General features: G+C 48.2%; 1 protein-coding gene across 3 annotated transcripts in view; it reads left to right on the forward strand.

Annotated features, from left to right (window-relative positions):
- Positions 1-23,700, forward strand: part of LOC129147046 (A-kinase anchor protein 2) — an 87,936-nt gene that overhangs the window by 52,729 nt on the left and 11,507 nt on the right. The window contains exons 1-2 of one of the 3 annotated variants that reach the window (XM_054726883.1): positions 10,557-12,892; positions 22,971-23,207. In XM_054726883.1, the coding sequence (XP_054582858.1) occupies positions 10,615-12,892; positions 22,971-23,032 (2,340 nt within the window). In that variant the 5' untranslated portion in view covers positions 10,557-10,614 and the 3' untranslated portion in view covers positions 23,033-23,207. Of the gene's footprint in view, positions 1-10,503; positions 12,893-22,970; positions 23,208-23,700 lie in introns of those variants that run through there. The other 2 variants (XM_054726885.1, XM_054726884.1) reach the window with 2 other exon arrangements.

The following is a 23,700-nucleotide window of genomic DNA, read 5'->3' on the forward strand; positions in this document are numbered from 1 at the left end:
GCTTTTGCAGCCTACAGCCACCTTGCTGGTTGGATTTCTCTCCCTCTGCCTCGGAGGATAAGCCACTTTCTGGAGCACCTCCCTGTCCCGTTGCCACAGAATTGCTTTCTAAACTCCACCCGTTTCTGTGTAGCTGGAGGGAGGTGTGCGTACAGGTGTATGTGTGTACATTTATGTGTTTCTGGGTACAAGTGTGTGTTCCTGTATGTGCCTCTATGTGCATGCACATGTGCATTTATGAGTGTGTCTGTGTGAGTGTGTGCATTACTTTGCTCCAAGTCCTACAATAACACAGTACCACACTTTGAGGGGCTTAAACAACAGAAATTTATGGTCTCACAGTTTGGAGATTAGAAGTACAAAAACCAGGTGTGGTTAGAGTTGGTTCCTGCTGAGGGCTGTAGGGAGGGATCGCCCCTCTCCGTGGCTTATAGATGGCTGTCATCTCTCTGTCTCTCCCCATTGTCTTCATTTTAGGTATGGTTCTGTGTCTAACTCTCTCTCTCTCTTTTAAAAAATCCTCACCCAAGAATATATATATATTTTTATTTTAGAGAGAGAAGAAGGTGGAGAGAGAGAAACATTGATCGGTTACCTCCCTTGTATGCCCTGACCAGTGATTGAACCCGCATCCTGGGTATGATCCCTGTCCAGGAATTGAACCCGAAACCTTTTGGTGTATGGGACGATGCTCCAACCAACTGAGCCACCCAGCCAGGGTCTAAATCTCTTTTTATAAGGACACTAGTCCTATTGGATTAGGGCCAACCCTAATGACCACTTAACTTGATTACTTGAGACCCTATCTCCAAATAAGATCACATTATGAGGAGCTATGTGTTAGGACTTCAACATATAAAATGTGAGATGGGTAGGGAGAGACACAATTCATTCTATAACAGTGTACATGTATGTGTACATACATGTGTGGTGAATGGTAGCACCTCAGACTCCAGTCAGAAGCATGCCTACTATTTAGATAATAGTACTTCCAGAGTATATATCATTTTCTCTCGTGAACAGGGCACATTGCAAACATTTTCTTAGCAACCTCTTCATGGGGTCTGAGTATGTAGCGGGTGCTGGGTATCACTCTTGCCTCCTGGTTGGAGGCACCTCTTCCTGCAAGACCGCGCCCTGGTTCATCCTTCTCCAGCAGAGCAATGCCACCCTTGGTGTTTATTTGTCTTTTCCCACCTCATTTTCCTCTAGACGGTTAAGTAGCATCTTGAAATGCCTTTGGCTGTACACCCAAACATTCCAGTTATTCCAAAGGGCACATCAGTTCCGTTTCCACACAGTCCCTGGCGATTTGGTGTCACCACCTCAATCACTGAGAGATTTCCGGGTAGTTCTTCATAAATTCCAGCGTATTAAAACTGTTGTTTAGGCCCTGGCCAGGGTGGCTCAGTGGGTTGAGCATCGTCCCATCGTCCCCTGGACCATGAGGTCACAGGTTTAATTCGCGCCTAGGGCATATGCCTGCCTGGGTTTGGGGCTTCATCCCCAGTGCGGGGTGTGTAGGAGGCAGCCCATCAGTGTTTCTCTCTCTCCCTTCCTCTGTCTCTCTAAACATCAATAAAAACATATTTTTTAAAAGTTGTGTAGGCATGGTAAATAGTTGTCAAGTATACATACTTTTAGCTTCCTTTTCCAACGGGCCTTCCTGGGCTCCCTCCACTCTGATTATTCCTTCCTGGAACTGTGTTTTCGGGGAGGTCCCAGGAGGTCTGCATGGTGGGCCAGCCTGCAGGCCACAGGGACCCGGCCGCCATCTTTGGGCTGCTCACCTGCTTGACCAAGACAAACTGCTCCCAACTGACCCCAAAGAGCTAGCCCGGCAGGACTGACATTTGTCCTCCTCTTCCTAATCACTTCACTGTAAATCTCAATTCTCTTGTCTTCTCCAAAATCTCACTGAAGAAAATGACTTCTTCATGGCCCTGCATGGACCTAGAATTCTGATTGACTTCCTAGTTAGCCAGACCCCAAGTTGTGCCCCGAACTTTCCAGTCAACCCAGAGTTGGGGGGAAGAGGGGTGGAGCCTGGGGGCAGCGTTGGGAGCCAGTCGGAGCTCCCAGGCACAGGGGTGCATCAACACTCAGTTAGCCTTCGTGTGTGGTGCTGGGGGCCTGGCCTGGGGAAGAGGGAGAGAGGTGTTTGTGACACTCGCGTCTACCCAAAGCAAATGAAGATGTTTTCTTTGTGGCGGAAAAAGTGGAGCCACTTTCCCCAGACAGTCCTTGAAATCAGAGCGCTCATCCCTGACTTCAAATTCTCCTGTCCCGCTTCTATGCGACATCACGTAACCATTTAAAATATGCCTTACAAAGACCATGAAAGGACACGAAGACTGCTTGTGAGCTAATGTGGAGCACAAAAAAAAAGTGGCAACAAAATTGTATATGCTGTCCGGTCTTAACGATATTAAATACACATTTTAAAAAGGAGACCACATGGAATGCAGTAAAATATTAACTTTTTCTCTGAGTGGAGGGAGGATGAATAACTTGTTTTTTAAATCTCATGTTGATTTCCTTCTTATTGAATACATTGGGGTGACATTGGTTAATAAAGTTATATAGGCTCCATAATACATCATCTGTATATTGTTTTGTGTGTTCGCTACTCCAAGTAGAAGAATTTATTTTCTACAGTGAGCATTTCTGTCCCAAAATGTTCATTTAAAATGTTCATTTAACTGCATCCTCAGGCTCTTTCAGGTTTTTTTGCTACCTCAACCTCACCGGGGTATTAATTCCCTGCTTATCCAAGGCTTGTCTCTGACTCAAGACAGCTGGAACTGGCTCCTATCAGCACCGGCCTTCCCCACTCAGCCCTGAGCTCGGGAGCCTCTGCCCTCCGGGCTGCGGCCAGCGAGGGAGGGGCCGGGCCTCTTGGAAGGGGGTGAAGTCCTTCTTTGTGTGAATGGCCTTTTAGGGAGCAGAGGGAGGGCCAGCTGTGACATCACAGGCTTCAGTCCCAGGCTCCGCAGGAATTTGTCCAGCTGAGCCAGTGCGCCGGAATCTGTCTGGAAAAGCGGCCGGGTGAGGTGCTCGCTCTGGGCAGGGTAAGCCGAGTCTGCTGACTTACCTTGCTGTCTTTTCTCTCTCATCTGGAAGGAGCAGGTTTCCTTTGGAGGCTGAGGAGTCGCGATTGCAGTGCTGTGCTGTGGAGTCCTTTCCTGCTAGAGAAAGAGTGGGCAGCCGAGGTCACACTGGCCACTAGCATCTCTTCTCCCCCCCCCCCCCCAAATCTTGTAAAACTCCAGCTTTCATGCTAAAGGGCAAATGGAAAGCTCCTCACTTCACATGCAGTGCGTGCAAAGATATGCCATCTGTGGCAGATGATGCTTTGAAGGTGGTGTGTGAGTGTGTCTGTGCAACTGTGTGTGTGTGTGTGTGTGTGTGTGTGTGTGTGTGTGTGTGTGTCTGAGTGTCTGAGTGTCCTTTTCCAGAGCAGAACCAAGTGACCCAGTGATTCTGGTCACTGGTTTTCTGGTTAGCGCGTTGTGTTTATTTAGTCTGCAACTAGCCTTCAGCTCCATGTCGTGGAGGTCTCCATGCTCCCAGTGATTTCGGGCTCGTTAGGGAGTGAGTGTGCCTGTCTGCCGTAGGGAACCTCATTGGCGCTGTTTGTATGTACAGAGTCACTGTGGACAAAGGCTTACCCAGAAGCTTCTGGCACCGTCTTCTCCTTTCTCCTGGCTCGCTGCCTCCGTGTAGTGAAATTCTGCCGGGCCCATAGTGGTTGGTTGGTTGGTTTTGTTTTTTAGCCTCTGCTCTCGGCCTTTCCTAGTTGGCCAGGCATGAACCCAAGGCCCTGGACTATCTTAAAACCAAGAGGGACGCAGCTTAGTTATTAAGAACCAAAGCTGGCCTTGCTTTTGCTTTCAGCAGAATCCGTTACCCTAGGAGTGCCCGGCTGCAGGAGCCAGCGCTGCCTCCGTGGCCTTGACCTTGGTTTATTCTGGAGGTCGGGACTGCCCTGCCAGGCAGCCTCACAGCAGGAAGGCCTTGGAGGAGAAGAGCCTCTGTGGACCCCTCGGTAGAGCATGGAGTGTATCACGTTGAGGAGGAAGCCAAGGCTGACTTTTGTGGAGCTGAAATGCAGCATCTCTCGCCTCAGGCCCGGGAGACCCTGAGCCCTCCCCGCAGTTCTCAATCCCTCCTGTCGGGAGTGGACCGCCAAGGAGCCGAAAGAAACACGCCTTTCACCAGTGGCTGCAGGAAGGCCACGGTTTCCTTCCTTTCCTCCCCTCCCCACCTCTCACCCCCATCACACACACCATCTTCAGTTTCTTGCACAGAAAGCCCGAGCTGTAAATGTGCTAATCAAACAACACCTTAACATGTTCCAGATGTGCAGCCTGCCATGTGAGCCGGTGACTTTTCAGCGGGGCTGAGGGTTGCTATTCATCAGGCAGGCTGTGGTGCTGGGGGAATGCCGTTAGGGTACAAATTGACCGTTTGCCTTCACCAGGAGGGCGAGCCAAGGCATAGGGGAGCCTTGTTTCCAGTGAAAGGGGTTTTCAGAAGTCTTTTCATCCCGTCTTCAAGCCTGTACCTGAGGCCGAAGCCGGAGAGAATAGCAGGGTGGTGCCTGCCGTGTTGACCAATGTCCTGGGAGCGCTGGGGGAGAGAGGCTGGGTCTGCAGGGACTGGAACTGGCCTTGTCACTTTGGGCTGTAATGGCTTCAAGGCAAGAGGTCGGTGGGAGGGAAACCAAAAGGCTTTGTTAGTATTTCGTGCCCTTAAAAGGGGGGTTAGGGGAATTGGAGGGGTCACAGAGTTAACCCGAGCCTGCCTGGTCTAAATTTAGCCTGTAACTAGTCTGGAGTGCTTGGGGTCTTAAGTCTGCCCTCCATCAGCCAGTGGGGTCTCTGTCCTTGGGATGTGTGGCTGGGCTCCGGCTTCCCATGACCAACACAGCCCCTGGTCCCACAGCGGGGAGCAGCGCTGCTGGGGATGGAAGCGGAAAGGCCGGCCTTGAACTGGAATGTGGCCCAGGTTATCACCTCTACCCTCCACTTCCCGTCCTGAAGGATTTGCCTGAAGCAAGTCGAGTCATTCTCAGACATTCCTACTCTCTGTGTCTATAGGGGCGGGTGGAAGGGGCCCACTCAGACTCCCAGCTCCTTCCCCAGCCTGCCCCCAGGCTGCAGTCTTCAGCAGGGGCGGCGGTGGGGGGCAGAGCTGCTGCAGGCCAGCTGCTGCGGACCATTGGCGCGCCCGGCTCCTTCATCAATTCCCCTCAGCCTGCACGATTGGCACCATGGCACAGGGTTGGAATTTTCTTTCCCGTTACTGTACAATGCTTCCTGTGCCCTCTGCTGTTTGTGCTCTCTTGATGTGAATTGGCACTCTCTTCCTCCCTTGAGGCGCTAAGCTCCTTGCTGCAAAGAGGGGACCACCTCAGAGCCCCCCAAATCTCCCATGACTCCCAGGACCTCCCGTGGCCCCAGGCACAGGGCTTGTCACTCTGCACGTTCTCCTGCTGGCTTATCCTTGCAGGAATGCCCTTTGACCTCTGTAGCCTCTGTGCTCCCCTCCCACATTCCTCAGGTTCCCTTGGTGTGATGAGCTGTCTCTCCTAGACCTCCTGACTTTGTAGCTCTACCCTGCTTCCCTCAAGGCTGTTGAGGTTCAGCATACCTAAGTAGGCATCTTGCAAGCAGGTGTCTGAGCATCATCCATCACCCAGGTTGTACCCCCTCCTCCCATTGCCTTGGTGATGGAACTTCAGCTGAAGTTGCGTCTTGTCAGTACCATTCTAAAGCCTGCCTTGAACAGCCAGTAGAACCAGTTTTTTGCCTAAAGCAGTTTTGCTCTGTGTACTAAAAACCCAACTTAGGAAAGAGAGTGGGGGGCCGAGGGGGGGGGGGTGGAGAAGAAGGGATAGAGACACTGTCTGGCTTCACAGCTGTGAGGAAGTTTTATTTCACAGCCATGTCTCTGTTCCCAGGCCAAGAGTGAGTGTATTTTTGGTGGAACTTAAAAATAACTGGATTAAAGGATCAGGTCACCTATTACCTGGGGGAAAGGGTTTCTAATTTAAATATTGTGCCGTAGGAGGAAGTAATCTGGGTTATTCAGAGTGTGGAAACCTGGTTGCCCAGAAGGCACCTGATGTTTGAATAATTTGGGTCACACTGCGTGAGCCAAAGAGGTCGAAGTTGGTAACAGACATTGTCAAGAGGTAACGGCCAGCGTGTGATGGGCAAGTTGGGAAGCTGAGAACACAGCAGGCATGAGTAGAAGCTTCAGCTTCCTGCTTGTCCTTAGAGTGAAGGACATCTTCCTGGTGTCCCCCGGGCCCAGCCAGATCTGTGAAGGAAAGTGCATTCTTTCTGTCGTGATGCACCCAGTGGTAGGCCCCTGGGAGCCTGTAGGGGAAGAGCACACTGCCAGCCACCGCCTCAGCTGGCCAGGTGTCAGGAGGCGGTGGCCAGGTGTCAGGAGACCTGATGCATTTTCTGTGCAAACTAAACAGGCTTCTAGAATCTCACCCGTGCCGGGGACTCTGTGGTGCAGGGAAGGAGTCCCAGCCCTTTTTCCATAGTATCTGTTGCGATGACTGGGATTTTAATATTTTTGTCATCAGAGCAAGCAGGGGACCTGCCTCAAAGGCCAGTCCCGAGGGTCAAGTCCCCGGACTGAAAGGGAAGTCAGCACCCCGTTTCTAGCTGGAGGGTCCTGCAGGTAGAGCAGAAGGTAGAAGCTGATACTAATCTCCAGGGAGCCTGTCTCTGGATAAAGAGAAGAAAACGGGTCTTTGATGCCAGGTCACGAGTCTCACGTGACTTCTAGAGAGTCAAGTGTGCAAAGGGTCACCCAGAAAGCCAAGTGCATGCTCTTTAAAGCCATCCGCCCGACATTCTCCCTGTCATTTTGGAAGCCTCCCGCCACTGTGCATACCTCTGGAAGCACTAGGCTAGGAAGAACTGGCCTTCCTGGCTGTGCCACTTACTAGCCAGGCGATCTTGGGAAAAATCCCTGGGCTTCTCTAAACCTCTTATTCTAATGTTTTATTTATTTTTTTAAGTAGAATTTTATTTTATTTATTTATTTATTTATTTATTTATTATTATTTATTTTTTTTACAGAGAGGAAGGGAGAGGGATAGAGAGCCAGAAACATCGATGAGAGAGAAACATCGACCAGCTGCCTCCTGCACACCCCCCACCGGGGATGTGCCCGCAACCAATGTACATGCCCCTGACCGGAATCGAACCTGGGACCCTTCAGTCCGCAGACCGACGCTCTATCCACTGAGCCAAACCGGTTTCGGCAGAATTTTAAAAATTATTATTGATTTGAGAGAGAGGAAGGAAAAGGGAGAGAGAAACATCAATGATGAGAGAGAATCATTGATAAGTTGCCTCCTGCATGCCCCCTACTGGGGATGGAGCCCCCTACTGGGCATGTGTCCTGACCAGGAACTGAATTGGGGACCTCTTGGTTTATGGGTTGATGCTCAACCACTGAACCACACCATCTGGGCGTTTTACATAATTATCTGACAAACACATTTGGGTCAGCAATGGCAGCTTTAGATGCATCCTGGCTGTCAGGTTATAGTAAAAGTGAAACAGGACAATCAAAGCGTCTGGGCTGCCTGTCACTACTTGAGCCAATTAAGCAGAGACAGGGTTGATCCTGTATGAACGTGTATTCCAATAATGCCGGCAGTATGGAGAGCAGCAGGTTACCTCGAATATCTGCTCTGCACCGCTTCCCCCCAAAAGCCAGCTGCTTATATTCGGTAGAAGGACAAAACTTACCTGGGGAAGCAGGCAAAAGGAATAAGAATAGGTATGTCTTAGATCAAATTCTGGCGCTCATGCAGATATTTATTAAATACACATTTGTAAAAGTACGTATAAAACTATTGTCTCTAACCTCAAAGAAGTCTCAGCTCCGGTGGATTGTAGATGCTGCAACTGCACCTTGCTTGAAGACAGACGCGCAAGATTGTTACTCCATAGTGGGTATTAAACAACCACCAAACTCTGAACCAAAGGCCGGGCCTGGGGCTGTTTAGTTCTGACTTCATGCACCACTCCTACGGGTGTACAGGCCAAAGTGCTCATTCTGTTCATAGACCCTACTCATAGAAGGTTGGAAAATATGTCCAATCCACAAATTTGAACACCACCATTTTCTAACAGTTTGTTATGCTAATTGACAAGCCATTAATTTCACAGATGAAAATTCATTTCTCACCTTAATTATGCCAATTAGCAAAGCCTCAGGGGGTCCTGTGGGAGTTAAAGAGAGCTCAACTACTGGCGGAAGGAAGCCGCCTCCTGGGGAACACGGAATTCCAGAGTAGATCCTGCTTGACCACTGTTGGCACGTAAATTCCCGATGAGGATGGCTGTCTGCTCCTGGAATAGAATTTAAACTAATTTCAGGCACACGCACACACACACACACAGCTGCATGGCATTGTCTCTGCCCAAGTATTTTAAAGTAAATGGTAGAGTAGACATCCTGACCAGCTGACAGCTATTCTGGGAAGACAAGTATCATGAGCCACGCTGTGAGGGCTCCACCTGAAGTGTGAGCAGGGACAGCCAGTGATTTCCCATGGGTCCCTTACCACCCTAGGTTTTCTCTGACCTTTGAAAGCCCAGTTTGGTGGTTCTTTCATGTCTTCTTGTTTTGTTTTGTTTTGATTGGGGCATAGTTTATTCCAGAAAGGATTTTCCAGTCCATTTATTGAATATGTATTTTCTCTGAATCTGGAATCAGGTTCACATTATCTGAAGCACGGAGAAAATTCTGGTCTTTCTGATCTTCAAAGGGAGCCATAAGCATTTGTTGGTTTGAACAAGACATCATTTAATGATGTCAGCCCAGACTCCTGCCAGATTCGGACTATGGGATTTCTAGCCCATTTTCATTTACCTGTGTGGGCACTGGTGGCTTTAATCACACCAGGCTTCCTTGCATGAAGGCAGATTCTTCCTGCCAAGAACAGAACTCAGGAATTTGCTCTTTTGTTAGGCTCTGGGGCCTCTGATGCACCATTGTGAATCAATACTGCAAAGCTGTTTGTTTCTTTGAAGTATTTCTACCCTGATCAGGGTTTAGACCTTGGAGCTGCTGCTCCCTGAAGAGGATGGAATGGTCTGGAAGGACTTTCTAAATTGATACCTGTCTTCCCAGAATAGCTGTCAGCTGGTCAGGATGTCTTATGGAAAGAAGAGGAAGAGGCGGGGCGCAAGTAACTGACAGAAAGGAGAGCCTCTATCCCGTTCACACCCTCCCGTGTCTAAATATATACTTTTAAATGTGTTGTTGGAAAAGAACCATCTCACAGTACACGGGGACTGCACACTTCGGCCTTAACCAATAATTAGCATTGTAAAAGCCTCAGTTGGATACATCACAGGAGACCTAACGAGTAGACTTCATGATTTCTGACTGAAAGGCGAAGGTAGTTTTTTGACACTGCGGCAAACATGTGCTGTGAAATTTTGCATTGGAACAGTTGTTGCTAGTTCAGAAAGTATGCCTTGGAAAGAACTGTTGTAATTTTTAAGTTCTCACAAAGAAAGCTGTCAGGGCATCTGCTCGTCCTCTGTCAGACACTGAACTGTGGAGTGTCCAGGACGAAGAGGCAGGCTGACGTGAGGAGCCAAACAAGTGTTCTTGGGAAATGCAGTGGAGGCAGGCTCAGGCACTGCTGTCTTCAGGAGATCAGTGTGGGCAAGGTTTTTACTTCGCCCAGCTAGAATAATTGTACTGCATTTGGCAGAGAATCATATGTTTTCAAGGTTTGTTCGTATAGAAGGACCTTCTTTTTACAGTTGGGACACACAAATACTGCTGTTACATTTGTGCAATAATTGGCTGTGACTGTTTTTGAAAGACTGGTACAACTGCTATATAATGTCTTGTACTTTCGAAGATATCTGAGTATGTCTTCAAATGATCTGAGTCCTAATTTACTTTTTTTTTAACTTAAATTTATATAATTTTTTATTTTTTAAATAAGTTTTTAATGATTTTAGAGAGAGAGAGGAAGGGAGAGGGCTAGAGAGATAGAAACATCGATGAGAGAGAGACATCAATCGGCTGCCTCTTGCACGCTGCACACTGGGGATGGAGCCCACAACCCGGGCATGTGCCCTGACCAGGAATGGAACTGGGGACCTCTTGGTTCGTGGGTTGACACTCAACCACTGAACCACACTGGCCAGGCCCTAATTTACTTTTAAATTAAAAAAGCAAACAAACACGGGCCTAGCATTGATTGAACATTCTCTGGACGCCTGGTGAACAGAGTGGAATCTGTGAAATGGACCGGGGTAGGGACCATCGCCCCCACAACATGAGCTTGTGGAGCCTTGTTGGAAGGGAACTCTCCATTCAAGAGGACTTGTCATTGTTGTCTCGATGTCCCTTCCTATTAGTTACTAGTCAATTTCTCGGTCTTCACATCCATAAGAGATGTGGTGTCTAACCCTGCCTTTCATTTCCTCTTTCTTCCAGAAGCCGCCCCAGCTCTCCGAGGATGATATCCGGCTGAAACACGAGGGGGACAACTGTGGTGCCATCCCCCTGGATGCCGTGATCAGCCCGCTTCCCTCCAATCACAGAAACATGGAAATTGAGGTCTCCGTTGCAGAATGTAAAAGTGTTCCCGGAATCCCCTCTGCTCCACATTCCATGGACCACCCCTCCCCTTTCTACTCGCCCCCCCACAATGGCCTCCTCGCTGATCCCCATGAATCTCTGGATAATGACGTGGCCAGTGAGATCCGCTATCTAGACGAGGTGCTGGAGGCCAACTGCTGCGATTCCTCTGCGGACGGAACTTACAACGGCACATCCTCCCCGGAGCCCGGCGCAGCCATCCTGGTGGGCAGCCCGAGCCCCCCTGCCCACACAGCCGTCCAGCCAGAGCCCACTGAGAGAGCCGCCGGCAGGCAGGTGCCTCCTCACATTGAGCTCAGCAAAAGCAACTCGGACGCCATGGCGGAGGGTGAAAGAGCCAACGGCCACTCCCCTGACCAGCCCAGAGATCTGCTGGGGGACAGCCTGCAGGCACCCGTGAGCCCCAGCTCCTCCACCAGCTCCTGGTGCTCATCCCGAGATGGGGAGTTCACGCTCACCACGCTGAAGAAGGAAGCCAAGTTTGAGCTGCGTGCCTTCCACGAGGACAAGAAGCCCTCCAAGCTCTTTGAGGACGACGAGAAAGAACAGTACTGTGTCCGAAAGGTGAGGCCTACGGAAGAGATCCTGGAGCTGGAGAAGGAGAGGCGAGAACTCATCCGGAGTCAGGCCATGAAGAAGAATCCTGGCATCGCGGCCAAATGGTGGAATCCGCCCCAGGAAAAGTCCATCGAGGAGCAGCTGGACGAGGAACATCTGGAGTCCCACAAAAAGTACAAGGAGCGCAAGGAGCGCAGGGCGCAGCAGGAGCAGCTGCTGATGCAGCAGCAGCCCCCGCCGCAGCTCTGCCCAGCCCCCGCCTCCTCTCGGGAACCTTCCGGCACGACTGCCAAGACGAAGGAGGACATCGTCACAGAGCAGATCGATTTCTCTGCTGCTCGCAAACAGTTCCAGCTCATGGAGAATTCCAGGCAACCATTGGCCAAGGGCCAGAGTAACCCCAGGCTCTTCTCCATCAAGCCCTTCTATAGGCCTCTGGGTTCCATCAACTCGGACAAGCCACTGACCGTCTCGAGACCAGCTTCCCTCGGGGGTCCTGCAGAAGACGGGGGCACGTCGGCGGCCAAGGGGCAGAAAGCCCCCTGTGCCCTGGAGAGCCAGCCTCCGGGAGGAGGCCAGGGCAGCGCAGCTCCTCAGGGGAAGGAAGGGCCCTACAGTGAGCCCTCCAAACGCGGCCCCCTATCCAAACTGTGGGCAGAGGACGGAGAGTTCACCAGTGCCAGGGCCGTCCTCACCGTGGTCAAGGATGACGACCCTGGGATTTTGGATCAGTTTTCAAGGTCTGTCAACGTCTCTCTGACCCAGGAGGAGCTTGACTCTGGTTTGGATGAATTGTCAGTGAGGTCCCAGGATACCACTGTCCTGGAGACCCTGTCCAATGATTTCAGCATGGACAACATCAGCGACAGCGGGGCCTCCAACGAAACAGCCAACGCCCTCCAGGAAAACTCACTGGCTGATTTTTCTCTGCCCCAGACTCCCCAAACTGACAACCCCTCAGAAGGCCGAGGAGAAGGTGTCTCCAAGTCATTTAGCGATCATGGTTTCTACTCCCCTTCATCCACGCTGGGAGACTCTCCGTCGGCTGATGACCCCTTGGAATATCAGGCTGGTCTCCTGGTTCAAAACGCCATTCAACAAGCCATAGCCGAGCAAGTGGATAGAGCTGGGCCTGGACCCAGCCAGGGTGCAGCAGAACAACAGAGGCCCAAAGCAACTCCAGAGGAAGCCGGGACTGGGGCTCCTCGCTCAGAGAAGCCTCAGAGCATGTTTGAACCCCCTCAGGTGTCCTCTCCTGTTCAAGAGAAAAGGGATGTAGTACCAAAGATGCTGCCTGCCGAAGACAGGGTGCTCAGGGAACGGGGACCCTCCTCCCCACCGCCCGCAGTGCAGCCCAGCGGCCCAGTAAACATGGAGGAGACCAGACCAGAAGGGAGCTATTTCAGCAAGTACTCAGAGGCCGCAGAGCTGAGAAGCACAGCCTCGCTCCTGGCCACTCAAGAGTCTGACGTGATGGTCGGGCCCTTCAAGCTGAGGTCAAGGAAGCAGCGGACTTTGTCCATGATCGAAGAAGAGATCCGAGCGGCCCAGGAAAGGGAAGAGGAGCTGAAGAGGCAGAGACAAGTCTTGCAGAGTACCCCAAGTTCCAGGGCAAAGAACGCCTTGTCGCTGCCCTCCCGAACATCGTGCTACAAAACCGCTCCAGGTAAGCGAAGCGCCGCCCTCCAGAGGCAGGTGTTAGCGGTGGATTTCGGCTTACAGGTCTCTCTGCGGAATCTCCTCTGTGTGGGGCTGGAATACGTGTCCAGGCTGCACAGGCGCGGGGACTTCAGCACTTGGTTCATGCGACAGGACTGTCAGAGCGTCCTCTGGAGGAACCCTGAGCCTGGATGGTTGGTGTTAGCCATTTCCCAGAGGAATGGAATGCAGTAGGTCTGTCTCATTATTCTGCTCTGGTCTTGGTTTAGGGCAGAGGATTGTTCTCTTTTATTTGAAGGGGCTGCTTCTTGGCAATGGGAGTGACTGGGTGGGGCCCATGCGGACCGTTGGAGTCAACAGCTTGACCCTTGGTGTCTGTAGTTAAATCAACCCATCTGAGTTGGGGGGTGTGCTCTACTCACCCCTTCTGATGCGAGGTCCCTTTCCAACAATGACAGTCATGACTTGGTGCTGCAGATGGACCCATAGAAGATGCTTTTGTCCGTCTTCTCTATGATTGGCTTTGCTTTTCATCCTCACAAAGCAATTACTTTGGAATTAGGGGTGGTCTCATCTATTCATGTTCTATGATCCATTTAGAGAAGCTGAGTTGCTAGATAAAAAGGCAGGTCTTTCATCCCCTCTCATTGCCTGGGCAGTCCCTTTCTTGAATACTTTGTATAGATGTTTGATGCTAATGATATGGTAATTATTATTGCTACCATTATGAGTAACAATGTAGACCAGTAGCTTTTATTTCCCATTTGGATATGATTGCAATTGGAGACCCACACATCCTATCATGGAGAGACACTATCTGTGAGGTGTTTGTTATGGGGCTGTGCTGACATAAAGACAGTGAGAGTAAGTTCTGGAAACTCTTGTAGCAATTTGATACTGTCCTCCAATCCAAGTGTGGGACTTGGTAGTTTTAAAAAGTATTGCCCCGAAATAGACTGGGGAGGAAAAAACCGGTTCTTCACCAGAAATAATTTCAAAGTATTACCCTAATGTATATTTTAAATCTTTGTTGTTGAAATTATTACATATGTCTCCTTTTATCCCCCATTGACCTCTTCTAACAGTGCTTCCAATTCTTAACACTATCTTGACACTTGGCTTCCAACAAGTCAACAATGAATGATTCAAGAGAACTCTTTTTGTTAATAATTTTCAACCTAAAGAAAAGTTGCCAAGTTTAAATATCATTTTCATTCTGAATGATTGGGGAGAAATCTATGTTTCTGCTTTTAGTTTCTCTCTTTCAAAGATGGAGGATGATAAGGTTTCTGTTTTTAAAAGGATATAGTCATTTTCAAAGAACAATTATTAGAAAAAACCTCTGGAAGTTTTTTCTTATTGGTTCTCGTGTGATGTTTAAAGGAAGGAAGAAGTGCTACATAAATAGGGTTTGTGTTACCTTTGTTCATACAGAGGTGAACAAGGCAGTTCCTGCCTTTGGGAAACTTAGAGTTCAGGAAGGAAAACAACCCCAAACGGAGGTGGAAATTTCATGACAGAGAAGCACGGAGACAAGCACACAACACAGAAAACCACCTCCGTGGGGGATAAGGGAAGTCGTCCTTTCTCAGGAAACTTCTCCACTTTGAACTGAGGGAGGTCTTAGGTTCAGGGGTGCAGGAAATTAGTCCAGGAACCATTTCTGTAGGAAAAGCACCTATACAGGCCCCAAAGGAATAGAGAACACGGCACATTTGAGGTGTTTATAGAAGGTCTGGGTGGGTTAGAGGAAGAAATCTAAAACAAAGCAAAATTGATTGGAGCCAGACAACATTTAGGCTTTAGATATTATACTTTATCCCATGGCCGGTCGGAAGCCAATGAGGACTTTCAGAAGGGTAATTATCTCTACACATCTCCAAGCGGTCCTGCCTTCATGCATGAACTGATGGACTCAAAAGTCTTCCTGCTTTAGTGAGTTCATTCCACCAGCTTCGATTGAGCTCTTCCTCTGAATGAGCACTTCTGAAGGCATGCCGCCAACTTGACGGATGACATGTGTTCTGTGAGAGGCCATGCTCCCAAGAATGAACACACGTGCGCCTCCTGTGCCTGGTACTTAGAAGTAGAGCGTAAAGCAAGGGCTCCGGCAGGTGTATAAGCCTGATTTGAAGGTGTAACCCACTTACCGCTGGAAGATACCCTTGAGGAGGGAGTCTGGGCGGACAACCCAAACCTTGTATTGGAGTTAACAGTGTACTAGTAGACCTTTCAAATGTCTTTTCAAATTTAAGGTGTCAGCAGACAGTTCTCACTTTCGTGCTGTAGTCTATTATTAGGTTTCCTGGTTTCACTTCCAACTTCTAGGCATGACAGAGAAACCCAGTTACCTAGGTGAATAGTTTAGGGGGTTTTTTTTGGTTTGCTTTTTTTTTTTTTTTTTAAGTTTAGTTTTTGAAATAGTTTCTGTTTTCATGCCAGATGTTGAATTGCTCTGCCAAGTCAGAGAAGTTGCCAGATAAGTGGGACATTATGGAGCGTGGTCAAGGAGGAGGTGTGATACCGAGTCCCATAGCTTAAGAGTGTCCATCTCTTTTAATATGTGGAAAGATGTGATAGTGATATACATATTAAAAAAATAAAATTTCGAAGGAGTTTGAACTTCTAGTATCAGTTTGAATTACAATGCACATGTAATGATTGTTACTCTATTGTAAAGATTATTGGCTGGGTCTCTTTTCTTTCCCCTTCGTTATCTTCAGATATCAAAGGAAAAGTCCTAGGGGAAAAAAAGTTGATGTCAGCACAATATTCATGAAGCAGAGCTTGGTGACTTGTTCCATGTGTAGTATCCCAGTGAGGGGTATGTCTGCTACTATATTTCCTGGACATTCTCTGGTGACACAGGCTAATCATGGCTATGACTGACCAAGATCTTAAAGCTGTGACCTATGCTGGTTATTTCACACACATTTTCTGTTTAATCCCACAACAGGCCTCTGAGATTTAACACAAATTACCCAAACCCTTGAGGCCAGATATATTCATATTTTTAAAAATATATTTTATTGATTTTTTATAGAGAGGAAGGGACAGGGATAGAGAGTTAGAAACATCGATGATGAGAGAGAAACATCGATCAGCTGCCTCCTGCACACCCACTACTGGGGATGTGCCCTCAACCAAGGTACATGCCCTTGACCGGAATCAAACCTGGGACCCTTCAGTCTGCAGGCCGACGCTCTATCCACTGAGCCGAACCGGTTAGGGCAGATTTTTTTTATTTTATTTTAGAAAAGCCATAAAATGTATATTCTGTTACTTAGAAAAGCAATGCAATGCATACACTGTTACATAACACACCGAGGTGGAGTCTGGGGCAGCACCCCTCATGAAATTAGATTTCTACCATAAATCTTAAGAAGAGTTGGTTACATTAAGTGGAAAAAATAAAGACTTAAGAAGAACCTCATGCTGCTTCATGTCAGGTTTTGCTGCCAAATAATTTATGACAAAACTTGGTTTTCAGAGCTTTCTCTGGAGTTTGGAACTGTGCATGAGGGATCGTGGACCTGGAATAGTATTTCCTTTTCTAAGAATTAATATACAGCCCAGAGAGATTAAGTAAGTTGGCCGAGGTCACCCAGCAGAGCCAGGTTCAAACCTAGGTTCATTTGACTCCAGAGTCTGTATTTTGGCTACACCCTTTCTTGCCCTCTGCTGGACCTGCCCCATGCCCTTGAGGCCCATGAGGTGTGTGGTAACAGCTCCCCTCTCCCACCTACGGTGATTGCGCTGTTTCCCTCTGCCCTCTCCCGGGGCTTAGGCCTGGCCCCTGTGGTCTTTCTCCTGTGGCTCTGGAATCCTCTGCTCACAGTGGCCAGGGTGGATGAGTTTGCTTCAAGAGGTCATGAGACAGTGGTATCCCAGTGACCCAGAGTGGTTCCTTTGTTGTTGTTGTTGTTGTTTTGTTAGTTTTTGTGAGTTTTTTTTAGAACTAAATCCCAATGCTCCAAATTACAATAGGCCAAATTGCTGGTGCTGCCCAAAGATCTGAGCAATGGCGGAGGGACTAGCACAGCCCACAGCAGCCCAGCGTCTGGCCTGGTTGTTCCGAGTTCTTTCTGAAAGTTCATTCCCCAGGAGGAAGCGCAGCCATCCGGATGCTCCTCACAGGCTCATTCCCTGAAATCTTTGAAAGCACTGGGTACTCAAGCAAGGAATCCATTTCTTAATTTGCGGACGAGCAGGGATAAGTGTTTACTCCATTAACCGAATGTGTTGAGAGTGGGGCCGAGGTCCCCTGAGTTAGTTTACTGGTGGTCTTTGGCTCTTTGAGATTGATCCTTCTGCTTGGACCAGAAACTCCCTGAATTTTATTTATCTGAGCCCCCAAAATATGTTCATTTTTTTAAAAAAATGCTATTTGGGAAGGAATGGGTAAGAAAAGGCTAGAGGGAAGCAGAGTGAAGCCAGGGGTGAATGAATGAAATGAAATGAAATGAAATGAATCAGGACTTCTCAGATTACAGAATTCACAGTTCTTTTTGGACGTTCCACTCAGTGGTTTGAAAAGGGCGACTGCCCTGGTTGAAGCTGCAGCCTCACTCCCGAGAGGGCCCCCCGTCCTTTCTTCCGTGACAACACTGTGCTCATGGCTTCTGGGAAGTAGAACTTTGGAAAATGCACATTTCTCACCAGTATAATTCCCTTCTGTGAGCGGGTCCTGTTGTCACTGCTCATTGTGCTGGGTCTTCTGATATATCCAGGGGTCTGGGTTGGCTCCCAGGGGGCTTATCCCTTGCTGGGGACACCCCATGGTGTCCCTGTGGCTTGCCTTTTACCCCACGTACCAAGTTAGGAGATTGGCTTCTGAGAAGTCAGACTTAACCACATGCAAAGAGAGATGCAGTCTTAGCCGAAACCGGTTTGGCTCAGTGGATAGAGCGTCGGCCTGCGGACTCAAAGGTCCCAGGTTCGATTCCGGTCAAGGGCATGTACCTTGGTTGTGGGCACATCCCCAGTAGCGGGTGTGCAAGAGGCAGCTGATCGATGTTTCTCTGTCATCGATGTTTCTAACTCTCTATCCCTCTCTCTTCCTGTCTGTAAAAAATCAATAAAATATATTTAAAAAAAGAGACCGAATTCTTGCAAGATCCCTGCTTTACGCCTGGTAAGAAATGTGAGCTAACCAAAGCCAGGCTGGGGAACAGGATGTCCCTGTGACTGCGGGAGTTCAGGGCAGGATATGAGTGTGCCTCTCACCAGACGTGGTGAGTGCTGTGTTCCCTACGGAGACTGGCGTTTCAGATCCGTTTGATCTTGTGAAGAAGCTGCTGCACAGGGGTGGTGGGGTGGAGAGTGTGAAGGACAGACCATTAGGTCCCCAAAGGATACGTTTATATTTCGTGTAATGTATTTCTCGTGAGCTTGAAGGTAAGCATCAGAGGTTTCCCAGAACGTGTATGCATCTGACGTGAGAGCTAGCCTCCATTACTCGGATAGAAATTCACACTTTAGGTGAAAAAGCTGGTCAAAGAAAATTACGGACCTAAATGTGACAGCCACTCCTCTGGATTTCTATCTAAAGCTCAAATCCTGACTCCACTGCTCCATAGCTGTCTAAACCTCAGTTTCCTCGCCAGTGAAATGGGAATAAAATGGTACCAGCCACATCAATCGGTTTGGACAGTGCCTGGCACACAAAAGGCTCCCAAACAGAGTTACTATGGTTGTGGTTGTTGTTAGTTACCGATATGTTTAGGCAGAGACCACCTTAGCAGGATTACTTATGAGTCGCTCTCCTGCCACTGCAGGAGAAATTAATGGCAGGATATGCATTATAACATTGCTTTCTAGATGGGATTTTTTTTCACTGTTACTTAGAATTAAAGTTTCTCTTACAAAATCTGAGTTCAGGAATTAGTTTTCAATAGCCAACTATGATTTAAAAAAACACCAAGTCTATCATTGAGTGCATTGGGTGACAATAAAATGACAAGTATTACCATAAAAACATTTCCTTCTTTTATGAGGAGTAATCTTCACACAGCCAAGCCCACCCTGTTGGTAGAGATGTGTTTAACAAAAAGATTTGGAAAGGGAATTACTATTTACCACGATTTTCATGCTTTTAAATATATATATATATATATATATTTGTATATATATATATGTATATACACATACATATATATATATATATATATATATATATATATATATTTACTGATTTTAGAGAATATAGGGAGAGGGAGAGAGAGAGAGAGAGAAAGCATCAATGATGAGAGAGAATCATTGATTGGCTGCCTCCTACATGCCCCCTACTGGCGATTGAGCCTGCTATCCAGGCTTGTGCCCCGACTGGGAATCGAACCATGACCTCCTGGTTCATAGGTCGACCCTCAACCACTGAGCCATGCCGGCCGTCTGGGCCACTTTTTATGCTTTCTGTTTCAATTAAATGTTTTCTGTTCTCGGCTTCCCCCGGGAAGCAGAGCGCTTTCCTTCTAGCATTTGCATCTTCCAGTTTTGTTCACAAAGAAGGACCCAATCAGCGGCTCACCAACACCCCGCTGACCTTTAAGTAATGCTATTTGGATGTTTCTCCAGGCAGGGTATTTCTCATTTCTGAGCTCGGCTTCTAATGTGAAGATTCAGAACACCATGTTCTCCCACCGCTGGGCCTTCAGTGGGGATGAAAGGACAGGGACCAGCTCTCAGAGTGGGGGTCACAGCTGCCAGTGCACAAGCCACGCACACCCACACTCACACCCACACCCACACTCACACCCACACCCACACCCATACCCACACAAACACTCGGGGTCTGACAGCAGGATCTTCCCTTTGACTGAGGGGAAATGAAATTGCAGATGCAAGTCTGAGCTCATTTCTCTCTGAGCTCATTTCAATGACCTGTGGGCCATTTTTGATGTTTGCGACCTCGCCCCAGGGCCGCGTAAAGAAAGGTCATCGTGGAAGGAGGCCTGGGCCCAGGCATGTCATCTGGTGGGCGTCTTTGTTCACTTCCGTTTGTTTTTTAAATGAGTGGGTGCTGGCTTTTTCTTTGCTTTTGAAAAAGTGTAGAAACAAAGGCTCTTTGATTTAAGATCTCAAGACACCGTGGAATATAATAATCACCAAAATCCACATGTTTGACCAAATTAATTTTCTCAACTTTTGGAAGCCACATTCTTGGCTCTTTAGAATGGAGTCCTGTTCCTACAGGAGGCGTGTTTGGGCCGACAGGGGTGGCAACAGCTGTGTTCTGAGGACATGCAGCCCTCGCTCAGGTTCCCTTGGGTGGGAGGACCGCGGATTTTTCTCCCCGCCTCGCCAGCTCGTCCTGTCGCGGATGCCCCAGGGAAATCCGTCATGCTTGGGAAGTCCAGAACTCCAGCCAAGGCATGGCTTGCTTTCTCAGGCCCAGAAGTGCTTTAACTGTTCCTAATAAATAAACAGGAAACGCAAATTCACATTTCCTAGTGTTCTCTTCCACCCGATGAGAGACAGCACTTACTGATTGGGGGTGAAGTTCTCTGCTCCTGGGTCAGCCTCTCAGTGCTGCAGCCGGAGAGGGCCGCTGTGCCAGGCCCTGCTGCTCTGAGGCCCCGCGGAAGTGTCAGCTCAGCAGCTCTCCTGGTGCGTGCTGCCTGGTGACATGGGGAGGCTTGTGGATCTGTCTGGTTTGAGAAGGTTAAAGCGAGCAGCTCTCTACTTTTCTGCGTGACTATATTTTAAAATTAATTCATGCTTATTGTAGGAAAAAAAAATTGGGAGAATAATGCTAAAGTCAAAGTGGCTCTCAATGCTAACCCATTGCCTGCCTTGTTTTGTTCCGTTCTCATATATGCATGAAAGTCATATTGGGTTTACATTTGTATTCATTTCCTATTGCTGCTGAGACAAATTACCACAAATACAGCGGCTTAAAACAACACAGATGTATCTCTCTCTCTCTCTCTCTCTCTCTCTCCCCCTTGTGATTACATCAAGCCTAACAGGAAAATCTAGGATAGTCTTCCTAACTCAAAGCCTTTAACTTAATCATGTTTGCAAAGTCCTTTTGCCACATAAGGCAACATATTCACAGATTTGGGGGATTAGTGTTTAGGCAACTTTGTGAAAGCCATTATCCTGCCTACTTTTGTTCACCTCAGGCTGATGGGGTTTGTACCATGTGCCATGCATACTCTTTTGCTTTCTTTCTCACAGCTAATAAGAGGCGAACCCGGGTTTAATCCCAGGAAGTCCAGGTCTGGAGCCTGCACTCTTAAAACAACTGCAATACATCTGATTTTGTAACCTGTTTGTTTTTTGTTTTTGTTTTTCTCTCTTTATATATTTTGAATAGTGTCCCATGTCCCTAACTCTTTTTCTAAATCTGACTAAAACGTGATTTGTAATGGCTAGCTATATATTCCATCATATAAATGAGCCATATCACTTTAACCATTCTCCTATAGTCAGATATCCTGGTTGTTTCCACGTATGTAATTATTGAAAAAGGCAATGGTGAAAGTTTGAGGCAGCCCACACTTATTTGCTGAACTAGTGAAGTTCCTTGGGAGCTGGTTTGGTATAAACTAGAAAACGGTATTCCACAGACGTTTCCTTAGGTTGTAATAGGGATTCTGTGAAGTGAGGCTCTCTGGTTACATACCTGTGAGAAATGCCATACACCCATCCTTGAACTGGAGATTCCCAAACATATTAGCACTAAAACCTTGGTGAAGTCCTCTGGCAAAGAAATCTCCCTCTCGTGGTTAAAGCTTTCTTTAACCAGCGCTGTTTCCCAGGCCTGTGGCCAGTGACTGTTTGCCGCGTGGAGTGCTCTCTTACAGAACTTAGCTTGGACATAGCTTTGGAGACACGGCTCTGCAATCGTCCCAGCCAAGTGGAGCTGCTCACCCTCAAACACCTTGAAAAGCTTAAGTCTAAAATCACTCTAGGTGCAGTGGTTTGAGCAAAATCATGTTTATAAAATTAACTCGAAATTGTGTTCTGCCCTCCCCTCAGAATTCCAGCCTAGCTCTGTTCTGCTGGTTCCTCTTGTCATAGAGCTCAGGTGTGGTCCCTCCCTGCTCCCTGCTCTGTCAACATCAGGTGTCAGCCTTTGGCTAAGACCACCTGGTCTGCCCTGAGTCTGTGTGACACTTTCCATTCATGTTGCTTCCCATGGGACCAAGACTGGGGTCCTTCAGGAGAGCTGTTTTGTAGAGTGTTCAGCCCAGGATGTTTGTCATTGAAAATAGAGCTCACTTTCAGCTGTCGTCAGCTGTTGAGCCATTCACCAGGTGAATAAACAAGAATGAGAGCAAGTTTTGATGAGGCCAGTGGGGGATGGAGCCTGGAGGTACTGGGGAAGGGCTGGGTCGATGCATGACCATGAGCACCGGAGATGACCCATCACTATTTGGGGATCCTAACAGGGTATGTCCTCAGGGCTAAGAAGTTTCTAGGGTCCCTGAGACCATAGACAAGGATGAGCTAGACTCTCCAGGCCTGAGGCACAGACCATTTGGGTCACATTCATGTAATGATCCCAGAGCCCCAAACAGTGGCGGTGTCTGGGGCGTCCCACTGCGGGAAGAACATTAGACGTTTTTCACCGTCCTAATTGCCACGACTGTTGGCTGTAGACTTCTGAGGAAGAAGGCGGGTGTGAACAGGTCCCTCTACAGCTTCGTAGCTGTCTGTGTAGTTCCTAACATGACACAGAATCCCAATGCATGGTTTGAACCAATACTGGGGATGGGGGGTGGGGGGAGGTAGGGGTTGCAGATCACAGGGCCCAGCAGAGAAGCCTGGCCAAGGGGATGGGGCGCAGTGTCTCCTTTCTTTGGGGACCTGACAGCTCTTCTGGAGGCTTTGATGTGGGCTTGGCTATTTGAAACCTCTCAACCACTTTCTCTTTGGAAGCAGCTGCTCTAAACCTGCTAAACCAGTCTTTCTTTGCTGTTACTCATGCGCCCTCTAGTGTTAATGGTAAAACTTGCTCTAGGGACCAGTACAAAGATATAAGTCTAGAATACAAAGACATAAGCAGGCATGTCTCTAATGTTTAATGGTTGACCACTTCTCTATACTAACCCTTTGCCCTCTTTGCAATTCTCTTTCAGCCTACATCCATCAGTGTCATTTAGCCATAATCAACATGATTTGGGTTCCAGACCAGACCTAACTCTGATTGCTAACAGCTAACGTAACTTGGGCTGGCATTCACGTCTGAGCCTCCATGGTCTAAACCGTTCACAGACGTCCTGGCATCCACCCTGACTACATCCCAAGGTTATTGTGAGGAGCAAGTGACGTGAAGCCTGTTAATAAAATGCCATTTACATGTGGTGGTGATTACTTCAAAGCCATTGAGCCTGTGATTCTGTAGACCAAAATTGTTTGAGTTCATGTGCTTTGGTGAAGACATTTAAACGCTTTCCTCAGATTCTCCATTGGGAATTCTGTCCCCATCCGCAAGCATTGAATTAAGTGGCTGCTATGTGTATTTCATAATATCCTCAATGGTTCATTCAGCAAACGTGAGGTCCTACCACAGTGGGTGCTGGGATCCAGCAGTGACCGGGACAGACAAGGTCCTGCCTTATGCCGTTTATATCCAGATGAGCTAAGGGGTTCATAAATGATTGAGATGGTCCCTATCCTTAGGTGACTTGGCAGCTTACTTGAGAAGAGAAACTTAAACAACCAGATGTGATACAAGTCAGCATGTGAAAACGGCTTTCACAGAAATATTTAAAAAAGTGCCTAAAGCAGAGGCCTGACCGTGGTGTGTGTGAAAGGGTGAAGGCAGGGAATACAGACTATGCTTTCTAGAAGTTTAATGCTGGGGGA

This window comes from Eptesicus fuscus, chromosome 15 (genome assembly GCF_027574615.1).
Source record: "Eptesicus fuscus isolate TK198812 chromosome 15, DD_ASM_mEF_20220401, whole genome shotgun sequence".
NCBI lineage: Eukaryota > Metazoa > Chordata > Mammalia > Chiroptera > Vespertilionidae > Eptesicus > Eptesicus fuscus.